The sequence below is a fragment of the Salmo trutta genome, chromosome 36 (genome assembly GCF_901001165.1).
Source record: "Salmo trutta chromosome 36, fSalTru1.1, whole genome shotgun sequence".
Taxonomy (NCBI): domain Eukaryota; kingdom Metazoa; phylum Chordata; class Actinopteri; order Salmoniformes; family Salmonidae; genus Salmo; species Salmo trutta.
Window position 1 is genome coordinate 27,486,667 of NC_042992.1, and position 12,829 is coordinate 27,499,495.

At 40.0% G+C, this 12,829-nt stretch overlaps 3 protein-coding genes across 3 annotated transcripts; 1 reads left to right on the forward strand and 2 right to left on the reverse strand.

The window, feature by feature from the left end:
• The first annotated feature begins 393 nt into the window (after window positions 1–393).
• Window positions 394–1,779, forward strand: hsbp1l1 (heat shock factor binding protein 1 like 1). Its single transcript, XM_029735243.1, has 4 exons — window positions 394–522; window positions 803–938; window positions 1,027–1,093; window positions 1,416–1,779. Exons 2-4 carry the CDS (start codon window positions 894–896, stop codon window positions 1,508–1,510), a joined length of 207 nt encoding a protein of 68 aa, XP_029591103.1. The 5' UTR covers window positions 394–522; window positions 803–893; the 3' UTR covers window positions 1,511–1,779.
• Window positions 1,780–3,006: 1,227 nt separating this feature from the next.
• On the reverse strand, window positions 3,007–12,717 carry LOC115175764 (thioredoxin-like protein 4A). The gene is made up of 4 exons (XM_029735247.1): window positions 12,639–12,717; window positions 4,299–4,477; window positions 4,084–4,187; window positions 3,007–3,378 (listed from the first exon to the last, which is right to left on the reverse strand). Exons 2-4 carry the CDS (start codon window positions 4,449–4,451, stop codon window positions 3,207–3,209), a joined length of 429 nt encoding a protein of 142 aa, XP_029591107.1. The 5' UTR covers window positions 4,452–4,477; window positions 12,639–12,717; the 3' UTR covers window positions 3,007–3,206.
• LOC115175763 (thioredoxin-like protein 4A) lies at window positions 8,098–12,753 on the reverse strand. Its single transcript, XM_029735245.1, has 4 exons — window positions 12,639–12,753; window positions 12,198–12,376; window positions 9,949–10,052; window positions 8,098–8,521 (listed from the first exon to the last, which is right to left on the reverse strand). Exons 2-4 carry the CDS (start codon window positions 12,348–12,350, stop codon window positions 8,350–8,352), a joined length of 429 nt encoding a protein of 142 aa, XP_029591105.1. The 5' UTR covers window positions 12,351–12,376; window positions 12,639–12,753; the 3' UTR covers window positions 8,098–8,349.
• Window positions 12,754–12,829: the final 76 nt, after the last annotated feature.

A 12,829-nucleotide genomic window follows, 5' to 3' on the forward strand; every position in this document is an offset into this window, starting at 1 on the left:
GTCGCTCCCTGCTTTGGTAACATCTGAGTTTGGCTGCATGGTCCTAGACAGAATCAGGTTTAAAGGGGGATCAACCATTTATGTATATCCTATTGTACTTGTCCTATTTTGAGACATTGAACATAGGCCTATATATATGTGTTTTTGTATTTGTATTTTCTTCCATCATTATCATGATGAACAGTTGACATTCTGAGAATAAGGGATGATTGCTGTGAGTCCGGATTACGACATTTTGCCGAGGTTACATAATCGTGATGACTGTAATCTGTTTGTCACAAAACAACGTTCTAAATGGATGGTCTCTTACGTAAAGAAATGGCATGGAGAGTCCCAAAGGATCTGAAATACCCACTGAGCTCAGTTCAACACAGAAAGGTGCATCATGGGTTAACTGGGTGTCATGAGGGAAACGCCTACAGCTCAAAAGCTAGAACATCTCGGGAAAAGTCAGAAAATTCAGCAACATAAACTATTTGATGTTTTAAACGATACAAACAGTAGCAAGCATGTCGTGAAACAGTAAGTTCAGCCTACGGTTTTGTAGTCCATTCTCATAAAACTTAGTTTCAGTTTGACTATCATTCTGTGCTATTTAACTACGCCTATTAGGACTACACAATGTCTTATTAAAGTTGCTGAATTATACATGTCTTTCGTCTAAAAATATCTGATTGATCTGATTGTTAGCCTACTTAATGATTTATGAAAAATGTACACACTATAGTTTTTATGGAGGCTACACACACCCTTTAGTAAAGTTCTCCGAAAGTATTGTTTCACACCCACTTGTGCGTTTCAGTTGAAACTGTTGCCAAGAACGACCCGCAGCGACAGGGACGCACAACTTCAAAGACAAATCCCATTGATTTTGAAACGACAGCTAAATCAGGATGACGGAATCCAACTCAAAAGCCGCAAAAGAATTGACAGAAATTGTACGTTTATTTTCTGTATAGCTTTTTTCTTACGCCGATGGTAACGTTGGTATCTGAGAAATAATCCTTTGTGTTGTGTCTCCCACAGATGGAAGCGACTATGCAGAATCTTCACAGTAAATTTCAATGCATGTCTGACCAGATTGTTTCAAAAAATATCCTTTATCACACTCTACTACTAGCAACCGTCTTATTGAATGACTAGCTGCTATTGAAGAACGGTATTTAATAGCTACCAGGTGAGATTATAGTAAACAGAAATCATACATATTCAAGCAAGACCGAATCTCAAAATTGCAGCTATTTTTTAAATCAGATTTTAAAAAAAGGCTTTATATGAAAATCCTAATCTGGTGGATTTGAGAATAAAATATGAATTTCATTTATTTTCTCTATAAAGAAATGTTTAATGTACAACCTAGACACAGTGTATAGTAATAACTACATATATTGCAAGACTGCCCTTAACCAACCCACTGGATGACATGGGGACTCGAATTGATGACCTGGAGAAGAATGTTGCTGACCTCATGACCCAGGCTGGTATGGATGAGCAGCAGACTTCTAAGTGACCAAGCCATCGGGTTAACACATATCAGATCAGCTAACTTCACTTGATTTGAGGTTCCACTAAAGACAGATGTGGCATGACAAAAGTCTACACATAGGTGGGCTATTACTGATCTATTGTTATGTAACAGCCTATTGCATTTGCTTTCTCATTTAACTGGATGTCATCTGTGGGGGATTTTACCATGTAAACACAATACATTGTTTTTTCTATAATACAACAAAATGTTTATTCAACTGTTCATAAACAATACAATGGGGTTGAATAATTCCAAGTCTTTCCTCTATCTTCCTGTCATCACAGCACTACCCATAGCATTTCAGGAGAAACAAGTCACATATACGTACAGATTAAACATATGGGCCAATTTTCCAGACCCATATTAAGCCTAGTCCTACACTAAAAACACACTTTCAATGGAGATTCCTTATTGAGAAAGAAGCTAGTCCTCCACTTAAAAATCAATCTGGGTCCAAGAATGCAGGCTGTGAAGTGATAACTAAATGGCAATATAAAATAAAACATAACATTTAAATCAAAGAGACCAAATTATGGTCTTCAAAAAGAAAGGAGGACCAAGGCACTCTTCATATAATTGATTAAAATGCCTTTATTAGTATGGCATGTTCAATAGAAACAATGTTTTTTAAAAAACGACGCGTTTCGGCTGCATGGCCTTCATCAGGGAGTACAAAGAAATAATACAATGTTCTCTGTTTAACAGCTTTTCACATTAACCCTAATTTGAAGAGGGAGTGGTTAAAATTGATTGGACACACCTAGTAAGCAATAGTATACACACTTCAAAGTGAAATGCTGTAGCTATGTTATCATAAAAATGTAACTCCAAACTAGAAGTATCAGAACACTTAGAAAGGTAGTTCTAACCTTAAATATGTCTGGGCGAAGTGTCAAGAATAAGAAAGCAATACATTCCATAGTACACTAGAACACAGCAAAACATGAACAACAAGAGTCTAAACATAGCTGAGGGCAATTGAGCAAAATATCCACTAGATGACAGCAACCCTACAGGAAGGGTGAGAAATCCATATCTTCATTTAAACCTGGGTATTTAGTGGCCTGTAGTTTGTAAATCCAAAAACTTTCCATTCGGTTTAACTGTTTAAGACGGTCCCCTTTTCTAATAGAGGCCGGGATATGATCAATACCCATAGCTTGTAGGGAGGCAGGGTTGCCATGGTGTAAGGACTTGTAGTGCCTTGCCATGGGGTAGTCTTCATTGCCTACCCGTATGGCGTACTTGTGTTCCGCTAGGCGATCTTGAAGGCGTCTCTTCATCCGTCCAATGTAGAACACCTTGCACTGTGGACATTCCAATCTATAGATGACATGAGTGGTTTTGCAGTTAATGAAATGCTTGACGTAATACTCCATTTTGGAAGCTGTATCAACAAAATACTTTTTCTGTGCAATATTTCTGCAATGGTTGCACTGGTTACATTTAAAAGAGCCCTTGGGTTTGTGGCCAAGCCAAGTTTTTTGAGAGTCACCCGGAAGATAACTGTGGACTAATTTGTCCTTTTTATAACTGCTGTTGAAAAAAGATAACTTGGCTATAACATAAAAGAGAGCAGGACACCTCGATCTGAGCCTTTTTGTTCTCCAGCTGTCTAGAAAGTCTCATAATGAAAGGACATATTTGCTCCCATTGGGCTTCACAAGAGAAGAACCAATCAGTATCTGTATTTTGTGGAGTAGTCCTTAGGAGATACGACCAGACCTCGTCCTTTTCTCGCCCCTCGGTAAACGGTCTCAACAATGTCAATCATCTCCTGCTTGTCCTCCATGGTCCAGTTGATCTTGTTGTTGTTACCAGTCCCCAGATCTATCATTATGTGCTTGTTCCTGGAAGAGTACAGAAGGAATATTTCAGTTTTCACAAAAATAGGGCAGCAAAGATGGGAGCAGGCTGTCCACTGAAGCAGCTTGGAGCTGTTGTATTAAAGACATGATCAGGAACCCGGGCGACTAGTATTTTTTAAACCTCCCGATTTGGGCTGAATGTGTCAACGTGTAGCTCATAAGTGCATTAGATTTTTACATTTTAGTCATTTAGCAGACACTCATCCAGAGCGACTTACAGTAGTGAGTGGATACGTTTTTGTACATTTTCCATACTGTATAATCTAGGAGCAGAATTCCTGTTTTTACCTCAATTAGCTACGAAATCCCTAGTTTGAAAGTAACGTTATGCTGCGCCATTTCCCCTACATTTTACCCCACGTGGGCCAGCCCCCTAGCAATTTGAGTTCTAGCCAATGAGCTTCAGTCCCTCGTCATTTGAGTGACAGCTAGCAAGATGCACACAGCAGAGCAATGACAGTGCACATACGCGACGTAGTAATGGGACAAGGAAATCCCAGCCAGCCAAACCCTCCTCCCTAACCCGGACGACGCTGGGCCAATTGTGCGCCGTCTCATTGGTCTCCCGGTCACGGCCAGTAGGGTCTGTGTTTACTAAACCCATTTTTGGAACCTGGTAAATGTTCGCATCAAAACTAGAGATTGGTTTGAAATGGAGGTGCAACGTGATGACAACGTGAAACTCACCTGAAGAAGAACATGACGGTGCACGGGTCATACAACTCGTACATCTTGTTGAAGTCCGGCACCGCTGTGATGTCCACCAAATAGATGACTGCAAAGTTCTTCACCTGTAGGGAAGGATAGTGATGTTTCTACAGTAAAAATAGCAACGTTCAATTAAATGTCTTAACAAATGTGAAATCCAAACATCAACAATGGTACAGTAAAATACATATTACCTTTTCAGCTACGCTGTACAACACCTCGTCCATTTTCATACATGTCGGGTCCCAATTGTGGCCAAACCTAATAACCAGGGCTCTGTCCTCCTCGGATAGAATGGCTTGGTCGACCTGCCAGCCGTTGTGGAGATGGGGTAGCATGTACGACATCTTGATGCTGCAGTGTTAACACGTATCATGGGAGAGTAATGTTGGGAAGTAACACGTTTGCCTAGCTAGCTAACGTTATAGCGAAATACTTGATATCTGGGCTGGATCTTGTCAAAAATGTTTACTAACGTAAGCTACATATACTGTGTACAACGTTGTTCTCAACAAAGAGTAACAAATGCCGCTTACATAATACCACTTTCTTTAGATATTAAACTACGATATTGATAATTGGAAGCCTCGCTAGCTAGAAACATGGCTTAACTAGCTAGCAAACGTTAACTAGCATGCCTGGCTTGGGATTTGCTAGAAAGTCAAGAGTTACATTTTTTATTTAACTAGGCAAGTCAGTAAATAACACATTCTTATTTACAATGACGGCTTACGCCGGCCAAACCCGGACGACGATGGGCCAATAGTGCGCCGCCTATGGGACTCCCAATCAAAGCCGGTTGTGATACATCCTGGATGAATGTACGAAATTATATTAAGCGCCAAAGCCTTAACCAAACTGTTAGTAGCTACAGTCTGAATAGACCCAAGCTATCTTTGATCCATTGTGCGTGAAAAGATGAACGAAATAAAAAAACACTTCTGTTGTTTACACTTGCGCTTTACATCACTAAAAAGCGACAAAACGAACAGACGGTGCATAACATACCGCTAGCTGGCTAAACAGATACAAATAAGTATGCATCAGTTTTTTTTTTTTACAATAGCGCACTTTGGTTATAGACCACCTAACTCACATAATTCTCTTAAATATAAGTTACAACAGTGAATATTCATAAGAAATAAACAATTATTCTGCACAATTCAGCAACAACGCATTAGTAGGCTCAAACCAAGTCGTGGAAACTGGCCAAGTCGTAATGATGGTGGACCCTCAGCTGCCTCGAGCCTCCTGGCCTGTGGGCCGTATCACTAAGATCATGCCTGGGACCGATGGTCGTGTTAGATCAGTGCTTACCGGACATATATCCGGCCATTTGCCCGACAAATTCCTCTCCCTGAGATGACAGGGAGCAATGAGCCTTTTTTGAGGAGTGTGGAATTTAACAAATGTCTAGGGTGGCTGTAGAAAAGGCCCATGGAGTTGGTGGAATAATCCTTTAATTCATTGCCACTTACTCAGCTGGGCCAGGAGCGCTTTAATTAGGTCAGGTGGAAATGTCCGACAGATCTCAACTCCATAAAAGGAGGAAATCGCCATCGCCTGACCGCGCTGCTTTCTCTTCCTTAACTCTGTCTAATCCAGAAGTTCTGTGCCTCCATGAATCTGTTACCTTTCATCTGAACTATCTGTTGCGATGGGGAGAGTGGGCCATCAGTTGTTTAGAGTTATTACCGCGGAGCGCGGCTTGGAGCGCACGCTTCAAACATAGTGTAATGTGAATGGTCAATGATCACGGCCCTACGGATCATAATAGGCCAATTATGCAATTGATATGGTTAATATGTAATGAAATTACATGTACACATGAAGACACTTGAAAGGGTGAAATAAGAAAGTCATTGTTTGTTGAACTGATCGACTCTGATATCCAACTAATGGCGATTATAGATTGAATAACCGAGCATTGTTTGTATTATTCTTTCATGAGTTATGATAAATAGTTACGAGCCTAAATTACTCACAGATGATTCCCATTGACTTCATGAACTGGATTGTTGAATTCCCTAAATTATGTTAATGATTGATTATGATTTGATCTATTATGAATTTGATTGGATACATGTTATTCGGTTTCCTTTGTTATGCAGCAGACTAACCATAAAGTGGTATATTTACTGAGTAAAGGAATTCCTGCCTCAGTCTCATCCATTCCTCTGTCACCTGACCCATGACCACCTGTTCACCCTCACTGTCAGTCATCCTACCTGTCCAGCTACCCACACAGATTCCACTAATCTTTCAGTAATGTCAGTTGAGTTGAAATAACAAATCAGATGGATACCCTTCCTGCTTTTACTTCCTGCAATGTCTGCTAGTCCAACCATTATGCCATCACTAGCTACGTTTCAATGAATTTTTCCTGTGATTTGTCGACATTTTAAAAGTTAGCATAGAAAATAGATACAATTGCCTCCTGCGGTGAATTTCCATTTAACTATCTTGTGTCGATAAAAACAGCTGGACTCAATGTCATCACAGCTAAAAATAAAAAAGTTGTCGCAAAAACCTAAGTGTCAAATAAAAATGATTTCCTTTACCCTTTTAGGCAAATTCTGCATTAATAAATTAGCGACAGCCTGTATGCCCTCCCACCTACAGTATCTGTCATGTCTCCGGTATCCAGTGAAAGCCAGAATGGATAGAATGCAAGAATCGATTGATAGGCCCATTTGCCATAATTATCATGTGCCATCAAATCGCCACGGTGAAATCTGCACTCCTGTAGATCTGAAATAAGTGGATGGTGAAAATTGCATCCACTCAAGCGGTGAAGCAATTCAGGCATTCCTGAACTGCAAATAAACATTTTTATTTTGAGAAAAAATAAATAACTTCACAAGCAGTAGGCATTTAGAATGGACATGGCGGCACCCCACCCTACGGGAGTTAAATCATTGGATCTGATTCAATACAATTCAATCTGAGCACTGCAACCATATTTTATTTATGCCTAAAGTCATTTTTTAAAAACTTCCATCTGGTTATTTAGCTCACATTCACCCTGTTTACATAGGCTATGGATTTCGTACAGAAAGTGTTTGCAAATGCAACTGGGGCCATGACATTAAGTTCCTCGCGTACCTTCAACATTATCAAGCAATCATTTATTCTAAAAAAACACCGTTTCCATCATTTTGTCACAATACGTAAAGTGCGACAGAAGAATCCACCTGTCGAACGGATAACTTTGTCGATCCTTCGAAAATGTATGCTTTATCTGCTGTTCACGTAACAATTTTTGTTTTGCAACATTGCTTTGGTTGAATAAACCCGAGTCAATGGGAACCTGCCTATAGACATGAATGCGGACGGCAGTTCTATTCATTATATTTTATAGGCAGCACATGCAGTCAGGAGCGGCGGGGAGGAGACAATGTACATCAATATATTGTTTTGTTATTCAAACGAGTATTACGGTGACCGTGGTCATTTGGCTGGCCAATTACCATCATCCAAAATACCATGACTGTCACAGGCCTAGCAACAATAGGAAGCCTATCATCTCACAGCCAAGAGGCTATATTATTGAACATACAGCTACTGTAATAACGCAGCACAATCATTTCACATTTGCCAAAACGCAAACCTGATGGAAGCGGTTTATGACAGATGAAAATCCCTGTTATAAATTTAGAAAGAGGGGAAATATGAAGATGCAACAACTAGGATAAGGGTTGCTAATATGACTAGGATTGTGCTTTTAGTTTGGGGACAACGAAATAAAGTTAATATGAAAACCAAAATAACAGGAGAGAAATGCTGGTTTCAATGAGTAAGCCTTTATAAAATAATTCCAATGATTCTATGGTCGGATTTTTGGCATGGCTACTTTGGAGCAAGGTAAAACATGCCTCAGTATCAGGTAAAACATCCAGTTTTCCAAAACTGTTTTAAACACGCAAACTGCCTGCATCTCAGAGGGGTGGTGGGTGATGCCCTGTCTTGAAAAGAAAACACATTCAATGGAGATTTTTCATTGATAATTATTTTTAATAAAGGACTAGCCTTATTCTAGGAAACTGGCCTATGAAGTGATATCAAATATGAACATGACATTTATTAAATCAGAGAACTAAATGGTGGTTTTCATAACTGCTGTTGAAAAAATATGACATGGCTGTAACATTATTTTTTTTTAAAGAAAAGAAAGTCTCATATTGAAAGGACAGATTTGCTCCCATTATTGGGCTTCACACAAAGCAATGGAAAGGGAAGAACCAATCAGTATCTGTATTTTGTGGAGTAGTCCTTAGGAGATACGACCAGACCTCGTCCTTTTCTCGCCCCTCGGTAAACGGTCTCAACAATGTCAATCATCTCCTGCTTGTCCTCCATGGTCCAGTTGATCTTGTTGTTGTTACCAGTCCCCAGATCTATCATTATGTGCTTGTTCCTGGAACAGTGCAGAGGAAAAGGAATATGTTTCACAGAGTCATGCAGGACTAAAAGAGGGGAGTGCTCAGTCAACTGAAGTAGCATGGGGCAGTTGTTGAGCATCCCTTAGCCCTGATTTAGACAACTTTATTAATCATTTCATTTATTAATAAGCCGGGTCTAAGGGCAATCCATAGCAACAGCTTGCGAGATTTCGCCCGACCCGTTGCTGTACCTGTTTAGCAGCATGTGTCCCGTGTTGGATGGTATTCATAATTGGTAGATGGTTTTGATGGAAACGTCATTGTTTGTATTACCAAGCAGTGCCCAAGAAAGTATTAAATCCAATTGTTTGACGCTACCACCACCCACTCAAATCTAGCTGCAATATACATTGATGTTATTTTGTTGACCAGTGCGTGGCAGCACTGTGCCCATTTTGTGTGGCTTCTGCATGTGAACCACAGACAGGAAGTGGCATGACTGTGAACAGTCTGTTTACTTGTCTAAAGGTGAAAGCATGCCATCCGTGTGCAGTCACAGATGGAACAATGAGCCAGATATTTCACCAGATGTATAAATGTGAAGCATCTGGTTGGCATTTCCATTCACTACCAAATACGGTAATGAGAGGAAGCACTGTGACCAGCAATAGGAGAAGATGGAATGAGATGGATTTTGGCAGACATTCTACAAATTATTTAATTGATGAAACATTTGAGCTCAAAACAGTTTTTTGTTCGCAAAACTAGAATCTGTTATAAACAGAGTGGACTACGTTTTGTAGACTTTACCAATTGTCAAAGTTGAAAAAAATGGTGTTGTTTAGAAGGAGTGCAAGGACAAATTGAGTTATTGCACACGCACACTTTAGGGTAGGTGTTCCCTACCGGAAATATGCAAATACACGCTAGAACGTGCCAATAGGATCTCGCTAGCTGGTGCTTGGCTCTGCCCCTCCCCCCTATTCTGCCCACTATGACTCATTTGTTCCCATTGGAAATGGCAGGCTGTGGTCTATCTTGGGTTAGTTAAAAAAAATACTTGGCACAGTTGTGGAATGCTTCTGAAAAGAGATTGGATATAATACTTTCTTGGGCACTGCTTGACGATGCAAACAATGAGCTTCCATCAGAAATGTCTACTGATTAAAAATACCGTCCAACACAGGACACATGCTGCTAAAACAAGTACAGTCATTGGCCGAATACTAATCTCACATGCTTCTCCTATGGTACGCCATAAGGCGGAACACGTTACTGTACTGTTAAACTGTACCTCCTGTATACATGACGGCAAGCATCCCTGTTTTCACAGCTAGCCTATATGGCATGAGAGCCTGTATATGCTACACCCATTTTTGTTGAACATTTGCAACAATTTAGCAAGTCAAAAATAGATTGGTTTGCAGGGCTAGGTCAGACATGACGACAACGTGAAACTCACCTGAAGAAGAACATGACGGTGCACGGGTCATACAACTCGTACATCTTGTTGAAGTCCGGCACCTCTGTGATGTCCACCAAATAGATGACTGCAAAGTTCTTCACCTGTAGGATGGGATAGTGATGTTTGTACTGTAAAAATCACAACTTTCAATGAAATGTCTCCACAAATAGGGCTGTGGCGGTCACGGAATTGTCAGCTGGTGATTGTCAAGCAAATACCTGTCGGTCTCACGGTAATTTACCATTAATTAACAAACATTTAGCGTCTCCCGGTTTCCACAAGCAACTGATGCAGACCTTTGGAACATCTACAATTTAAAACGTCTAATACATCTGTGTAATATAGCCTACACCTTCACAATAAATCCATAATTTATTTTAGACAGGTCTAAAGAAGCATGATATGAAGAAAATGTAGTCTATTTCAGAAGAACAGAACAGCACTCTGACTTGTCTTTATGTTAGGTCCTGATCTGGCTATGCCAAATGGCTGTGGGCTACACTAGTTCATTTAACAGACAAGATTTGCTTATAATACCGTGCCATTATTTTATAGTATGAAGAATACAACTGAACATAGCTGAATAAAATAGAAAGGATATTTTCGGCAAATGATTTGAGGGAGTGCCACAAGCAGCTATTCTGTGTTGAGCGGTTAACAAAATAGGTACTCCTATATGCTTAATTTAGTTAATGTAACTTTAGTTGTTCTACACATTTTGGGCTATATGTTTTGATTTTTAATACATTGTAAGGCTGCATGATGCGACTAATGATTTGAAAAAAGTCACTTGAAAGTCATGAGCTCTGCTTTTTTTGCGCAGACTGTTCACACTTCATCAGTCTCATTCACCTCATTCACAATTTGACAAGCACTTGATAATGCCTCAAATTTCAAACGCACCCCTCACTCATGACTCTCCATCACATGATTGGGTATTTCTCACAGGCTATAAGTGATGACAGTAACACATCAGTTACACAACTGTGTGCGTCCTTATCCAGTTCTGAAGTGCATATTGAAAATATTGGAAGAAATGTCCACATTTAGTTTGTCAGCCAACAAGATGAGTAGGTCTAACGAACAGCAAAAGCACTAGCCTATGTCAGTCTACTATCCCCCGTAATACAAATGTTGACCTATTCTGTGCGAGAAGTAAATATTCCAAACATACTCTGGGACAGTTGTGGGATGCGATAGATCGCAAATTAATACAACCACTAGCATCAAAAAATATTTTTTACGCAAATATGGCTGATGCAACAGATCAGAACGTTTAGCTTAAAATGTTCATAAACTAATAGGCTATTTCTTCACATTATAAGCTCAGCAATGCACACACGGCAGTAGGCTATAAGCGCAAATGTTCCATTAGCGGGAAAACATCAAAAGTGACCGCAAACGTGATTATGCATGTAATGCTTTTATTATAAAGGTGCATTTCTATGGTGAAAATGATTTTCCCCAAACTTGAAACTCACACGGTGCTTATTTATGCCAGTTAGGCTCTACACCCCTTGTAAAGCAGGTTCATGTGCTTAATTTTAAGAAGTTATTTGGCCACTTTAATTGTGATTACAAACCTTATCAAAACATATAGCCCTATGGGCTAGGCTACATGAGATGTGCGACCAAATCCAAAAAGTGGCCCCAAAAAAAGGCACTTTGTTGCCTTACGCTGTGCATCATTCACAAGTGATAGGCTAATACTGTCACACACCATTCTTGATTTAGTCGTCTTTACATATACTAAATAATGTGTCTCGAAACATCTATAGTGAATGGAGGACGCTTTTCCCGTGGTTCATTTTCATGCCAGCCAGGTAGGCTATAGCAATGTGCTTAATATTAGGGAAAGTTGAGAAATACATAGTAGGCCTAGCCTATAGAAAGCTGATGTGCGCCTCTTTTTAAGAGGCCATCAGCCGTTTTCTCGTGCAATTGCATAGCCTATAGAAATGTTGTGCATTATGTGCTCATGGGCTCTCATTACTTGTTTGATTAGATTTTCAATTACATTGTCAGAGTGATTAGAGGGACAAGAGTACTGAATACCAAGCAGTTAGCAAGTTCGGAAGGCTACTAATGACCATCAGCAGCATCAGATCTTGGAGAAGCCCAATTACCGTGACTAAATGGTCACGTGAAATTTGATTGCCGGTGTCGCGATAATACGGTCACGCAACAGCCCTATTCACAAATCTGAAATACAAACAGCAACAATGGTATAATAACATACATCTTACCTTTTCAGCTATACTGTACAATACTTCGTCCATTTTCATACATGTCGGGTCCCAATCGTGGCCAAACCTAATAACCAGGGCTCTGTCCTCCTCGGATAGAATGGCTTGGTCGACCTGCCAGCCGTTGTGGAGATGGGGTAGCATGTACGACATCTTGATGCTGCAGTGTTAACACGTATCTTGGGAAAGTACAGTAAGATTAAATGTTGGAAGTCACGTTTGTTTATGACTTGTTACAACTGTTTTTCTGAGCCAAATGTTGTTACTATCTCGGAACAGCAGAAACCCCGTTTCTTTAGATATAAATTAGAAGCCCAGCTACTAGCTAGCTAGCTAGTTAGCTAGCATGGCTGGTTCGGACATTTACAGAAAGTCAAAGTTGAAAGACAATATTAAAGTATAGAAAATATAAAATGTGCTTAGGTTTCAAAACACACTTACCGTATGAAATTCTCAAACGCCAAAGCCTTAAACTGAAACAAACGGGTAGCCTGGGTCTGTGGTGAAAAGACGAAGACCAGGAAAACGTCGTCTGTTTACGGTCACTGTCACTTATAAAGCGACAATAAAAACGGACGGCGCATACCAATCGCGTCAATATGTCTGCCACTGGCTCAATGTACTGGCTACAC